We start from the raw sequence: 6,150 nt of genomic DNA on the forward strand, positions 1-6,150 counted from the left end.
CCACAGAGCGGCTGAACTTGTGACTACCAGTTCAGTGCTATCTTGACAGGGCCACACAGGCTCCTTTCGTAGGCCTCAGAACCATTCAAAATTAGCTGGTTAGCACACTCACTTGTTCACTTTGCATGCACTGACGCACTGTTCCTGGGCCAGGGACTCTGAGGGGCCTCTTAGATGAGCACTAACAGGCTGATCTTCCAGAAATACACTGCTCTCATACCCTGTATTCCCTCAGCCATTGATGGCACTGGCTGGGTGTACAGATGTTGTCATGTGCCATTGAGTAAGCGCCAACCCATCGTGACCCTATGCACAACAGAACAAAACACTGCCCAGCCCTGTTCCAGCCTCACAACTGTTCCTATGTCTGAGCCCATTGTTGCAGCCACGGTGTTTGTTCACCCACCTCTCTGAGGTGGTCTGCAGAAGCACTACTGTAAATAGAAAAAGGAAGCTCACTCAAGAAAACAGGACAAGGTTCTCAGAGAACCTGCAGGGCAACCGTAGCTCTTTCCTAGCCCATCTGCCAAGGGCCCAGGGTCTGTCTATGACCCACTGCCAACGGGTCAATTCTAACCTATAACAACCTTAGGACAGACTAGAACTGCTCCCTGGGATTTCCAAAATGGTAAATCTTTACAGAAGTACACTGCATCTTTCTCCAAGGAGCAGCTGGTGGGTTCAAACTGCTGACCTTTTGGTTAGCAGTCCAGCAGGGAGCGCACTGCACACTAGGGCTCTGTCTTTCTATGAAGTGCGGGTTAATGGCAGGATCAGGAACACGCTATTCTCTTTTTCTCAAGGCTTATCATACACAGCATGACAAAAGACTGAGATGGAAGAGACAAACAAGGCTCTTCTCTTCGCTCACATCCAGATTACAAGAACCTTTTCCTCATTTTTCTGCAGAGGAGGGCTTCCGTGGTTTCCTTTAAAAGGTCATCCCACTGCAACAGATCTCAATGCCAAAACATTTTTCTTGGTTTCCACCTTAACCTTGTGACCTTCCACACCTTTAAATGTCAAAGAGAAAGGCTGCGGGGGAAGCTTTGTTTATAGAACAGCGTGTTCCACACATGACCCATCTCTCCTATGATCTTCATCCTGACCACAGCAGCATTCCTGGGCTTAATCTCTGGATTTAAAGCCCAGCTCCCTATCTGTGCCATCTCCCCTCTCCCTCAAGATATGCCAAGCTTCAGCAATCATTAGAGAATGCTTAGGGTCTGGAACATGTAATCGTTGGCTCTCTGGCATTCTGTATTTGGTAGGGTTTAAGTGATGTTAAATTTGAGACATATGCTTGCATGATGGAATAAAAGATACTGGGAACTAGCCTATCAGAAACCAGCTTCTATACTCATAGTTCAGACGCCATGGGCAGAGCAATGTCAAGCAGTAAAGAGGTGCATGGGGACCACAGGATGCTTTAATACCAGATCTCAATTTTGAATGTAAGTACAAACAAAGGCAAGAGAGCCACTGAAGCACATTGCACCTTCCAGATATATCAGAACTAAAGTTCCTTCATGGAAACTATGTATAAATAAATGCTCTGGGAAATACAGTGGAAGTTTTGCTCCAGGACTAGGAAAAAAGTTTAGGATGAGAAGGATTTGATAAAAGGTATAAACATAGAACTGATGAGACAGACTATAAGCTCCTTTCCATCAGCTTGAGGGAAGTTAAAGATTTTTCCTTTCCAGAAATGCTCGAGGCCAGTAAGAGGGTAATGAAAATTAGCACCTAAAACAACATGTTACATTTTCCAACAACAATTTGCTGATGACTTCCGATTTGCCTAGCATTGCTCTTATTTTCTTTGAAAGACAGAGTAAAGGGTGAGGAGAGGTAGGGTGATGGAGATATGGGGAGACAGAGGATCCTGGAGGTTACAATAGGAGTAGGGGAGGAAAGGCAATGAGGAGGATGCTTGGTTACTCTCAGGTTGGGAGTTAGCAAAGATAAAATGTGCCTCAATTTTGGGGACTCGGGACCCTACCTCTACATATCACCAGACATGTAGATGAGCAGAGAACACCATACCTAAAACTATTCTCAGGTCTCAACAAACTCAGTTTGTTACCAGGTTCTTTCACTGAAGAAGTTTGGAAACAGGACTAAGTCCACAGCTGAAAGTGGCTCTTGGTTGGTGGAAGGACGCAGTGCTGCCAGAGAAGCAGGAATGTCTCTTCCCATAAGAAGGCCAATTTTTTCAACTTTACAGATACAGAAAACAATTCAAAAGTATATGACTAGATCATAGGTTCCCAAACTGATCTGGCCTACCACCCCCTTTTCAGATGATTGATAAACAGATAAACACTTTTATACTATAGTCTATAATCCAGAGTGAAGTGTAGCTATCTGCTTTGGCAGTCACACTCTATCATTCCAGGGCCCCCAGGGGACAGCACTGGTAGTCCACTTTGGGGAACAGTGATCTAGATATTCAGAACAAAGTTAAGTTCTGGGCTCCAAGCAGAATTGGAGGGCCTTCAACTCGAATTCCTTGCCCAGAATATTCCAACAGGTTTGCAACAGTGGTGTGTGTGTGTGTGTGTGTGTGTGTGTGTGTGTGTGTGTGTGTGTATTCTGTCACACACACATATTCACTCACTCACATCATGCTTTTTAACTATCTGTCTTCATTCATTCATTACGTGCCAGGCAGTGCAGATAGAAATATAATCTTTTTCTCAAGGAGCTCACAGTCCAGTAAGAAAGATAAACATGAAAGCAAGTAAGTGCAATAACTTAAGAAGTTTTGTCTTCACAACAGGGACTACTACAAGAAATGCTAAGTGAAGAGACTGTAAATCAACAAATCCTCTAAAACACTGGTCACCAAGAGCCTCAGGTGAGAGACAGGGGAACAGAGTGCAGGGTTTTAGACCCTGAGCATGTTAAAGATCCTGAGAAGTAATGGGGCATTCTCAGAATTATTGTCAACACAGAATTGCTTTTGATTTTGTATGTGGAGAATTCTTGGTTACCCAAACAAAGTGTCCTGAGGCTAGGTACCATGTACGAGTTTCCATACTCTCTTACAGCCTCTAGGAGTATTCTGGATCCGAAGTAAGTAATCAATGTAGCATTTCCTCAGTGAAAGGGCTAAGCAGAGAGGTGCTGGTAACCAGCTTCTCTAGAGACTTTTAGGTGGGCAGATCTGGAGCCTTCTGTGAAGCGCAAAGCCTTTGCCCTATCTGATCGTATTACTGATCCACTATACCAGCTACTTGCTCTAGCTGCTACTTTAAAAGCAGGGTGGGGTGGGGATGGGGTGGGGCAGCAGGTAAACCCTCACCAAATAGCCACAGCAAAAGATAGTGTAGTATAAGTAAATGGTCTGGCAGTGAATTACAGTAAACCGAAGATGAATTTGAGACTCGGGCTCCCTCACTGGATACAGAGAAGCCTCGGACTCCCTGTATCCCACCAGTAGGGTCTAAACTACTCCGATGATATGAAGCTAATCCCATCCTCACTCAATTGCATCAAACTTTTCAATGGCTTCCCAATGTACCTAAAATAAAACCCATCTCCTCACCATGTAGTTAATGAGACCCTCACTCTAACCCCGACTCATTCCGCCAGTCTTGACTTGCATGCCTCCTCCTCCCTTACCCATATGTTCCTGCCATCACAGTGCCTCTCATGATGCTTTTCCAACATGCCCTCAGACCCTTCCTTCTACTTGCCTTCTTCCTAAGCCCTCACCCTATTTTGAGTGGTAACTTCCTCCACTTTCTCTAGATCTTAGGTCTTTCTGGGCCATCTTATTCAAAGTGACACCACCCCCCCTTCATTCCTATTATCTGCTAACAAACTAAATAACTAATATACTTCATTAACCATGCTCTAAAATGGCCGTATTTTGTCCTTGCTTATTACCCGTTTCCCCTGTACACAGTACAAACTTCCTGAGAGTGAGAACCGGATTTACCTTGTTCTATCAGCGGGCACATCAGGCACTCCCACACTTGGAATGCATGAGCACATGAGAGGTCGGGGTAGGAGGGCAGCAGGCACTGAGTGAAGGTGAGCAACATCAGACCTCTCACTATGAAGCCACACACAACGATTGTGTGTGACATAGCTGTTTGGCTTCATTAGGGTGTTTCCAGTAATGGTGACATACAAACAAAGAGCCGATGCTCTCTGCCGATGACTTAAAAAGAGGGTTCAAATTTCTAATTCACTTGTAATGCTGTTGGTATGAAAAGCAAAATTTCTTAGTTCCACCAGATCTTATGGTCTGGTTTCATTTCCCTCAAGTGATGCCGTTCTGCACAGCCCCGGCCGGTCTAGGAGGGCCCAGACAATGACTCCACCAAGCTCCACCTCACCTGTGACAGCCTCAAGGCATTGGAGTGTCACCTGACTCAAAGCACCAGGGGGAAAAGAGCTTTCTTTCTTCAAGAACCTGAACAGTAAGGCAAAGCATATGGAAGCATTGAGTTCTGCCTTGCCAAGTACCAGTTTAGATTCTGCTTCTCCTATAAGGCGAAGTATAATGGGGTATAGAAACTCCTTTTTAAAAATGCAGTTAGAAAGTTACAGATAATTCAAATGGCACCCTGTTCTGGATTGAATTATGTCCTCCCAAAATATGTGTTGTAAACCCTAACCTCTATGCCTGTTGGTTATCGTCCTATTTCGGAATGGGTGCTCTTTGCTATGTGAATGAGGCAGAACTGGTGTAGAGTTTATTTTGAGCCAATCTCTTTTGGGATAAGAACGATTAAACAAGTGAGCAGACCAGAGATGGGGGCATGAAGCTTGTCACAGAATGGAGGGGCAAACTGAAAGGAGATGAAGACCTTCCTCCAGAGCTAGCCTTTTCCTAAAGTTTGCACCCTGAACCCAGACTTCTAGCTTCCAAAAACAGAGAGAAAAGAACTGCCTGTCATTTACAGCCACCCACTTGTGTGGCATCTGCTATGGCAGCACTAGAGAACTAAGACACACCCTTAAACCTAATCATGTCTGTTTTTCAGTACTTGATCAAATAGGACCATCATCTGAAAGCCTTCCAAAGGCTCGTGAGAAAATTCCACTATCTTTTCGTTCCGTTTCCCACAAACTTTTTGAAGCCCCCTGGCATCTGTGATCAAGTGCCCCTGAGTTTGGAAAAGTTGGAGAAAGTGGAGAGAAGCCCTGCCACCCCTGTTTGAGGTTCATCCAAAGTATGCCAACCTGTCCCCCCGACTCTAGATCATGGTGAGAGAGACACTTACGCGGCATGATCCCTTGGCTCACCAGCTCTTCCCGGGTCCGGCGCTGCTGAAGCTTCAACTGCAGCACTGTGGGACAGCAAAGAAAGAGGGGAGACGGGTCAGCAGGACACACCGCCAGGAAAAATACATTTTCACATATAAAAACCGTCTCAAACCAGAAGAGTGTAGTATGCAAGTAGGGTCCCCTTTAATTGTGACTGTCAGTAATTGCAGAAGTGGTCTGATACAGCAGGGTTTCCGTATTCTGCTGTGGGCGGCAAGAGGAAGTTGCGAAGGGTCTTGCAGGGTGATAACAATCCACAAAGCACCAAAGTTTTGCCTCTTGCTCAAAACCTCCTACAACACTGTTTGCTCCTCCCAAGATAGGAAAAAACACACCAGTGCTGCTTAATTCAAGGCAAACATCACACTGTGGACCAGGGTCCAGCATCAAAAAAGCATTCTACATGTTCAATACTTCCTGCCTGGCAGTAGGCAAGTGGTGACGACCATACATCTGAGTACTGTGAATGACTGAGCTTGATAGATCCGGAAGTATTACTTACTTATAAAATGTTTTTCTTTTGCATCTAAAAATGATACCTATTTTCACCAAGCAACGCATTTCTCTAGGTCACTAACGAGTTTCCTTTTAACATACTTCTTTTCTTCCTCACAATTCTTCATTTGGAATGTTCTTTTTCTTCAGCTGAGGTGAAACAAGCAAGCTACGTGATTTCTAAGTACATCCGGACTGGAGGTGTGTATGTGAAGGGTGCTTCTCCCATTTTCACCCTGCTAGCAGCACTTCATAACACAATTCTATAGGGATTTTTTTTCTTTTTTTTTTTTAATCATTTTATTAGGGGCTCATACAACTCTTATCACAATCCATACACACATCAATTGTGTAAAGCGCATTTGTACATTC

At 44.6% G+C, this 6,150-nt stretch overlaps 1 protein-coding gene across 1 annotated transcript in view; it reads right to left on the reverse strand.

Annotated features, from left to right (window-relative positions):
* Positions 1-6,150, reverse strand: part of MRTFA (myocardin related transcription factor A) — a 135,932-nt gene that overhangs the window by 38,580 nt on the left and 91,202 nt on the right. The window contains exon 2 of the mRNA XM_045289220.1: positions 5,241-5,306. Coding sequence (XP_045145155.1) covers positions 5,241-5,306 — 66 coding nt within the window. The remainder of the gene's footprint in view (positions 1-5,240; positions 5,307-6,150) is intronic.

Source organism: Echinops telfairi, unplaced genomic scaffold (genome assembly GCF_000313985.2).
Source record: "Echinops telfairi isolate 266 unplaced genomic scaffold, ASM31398v2 ScPeMD7_2;HRSCAF=8, whole genome shotgun sequence".
Classification (NCBI taxonomy): domain Eukaryota; kingdom Metazoa; phylum Chordata; class Mammalia; order Afrosoricida; family Tenrecidae; genus Echinops; species Echinops telfairi.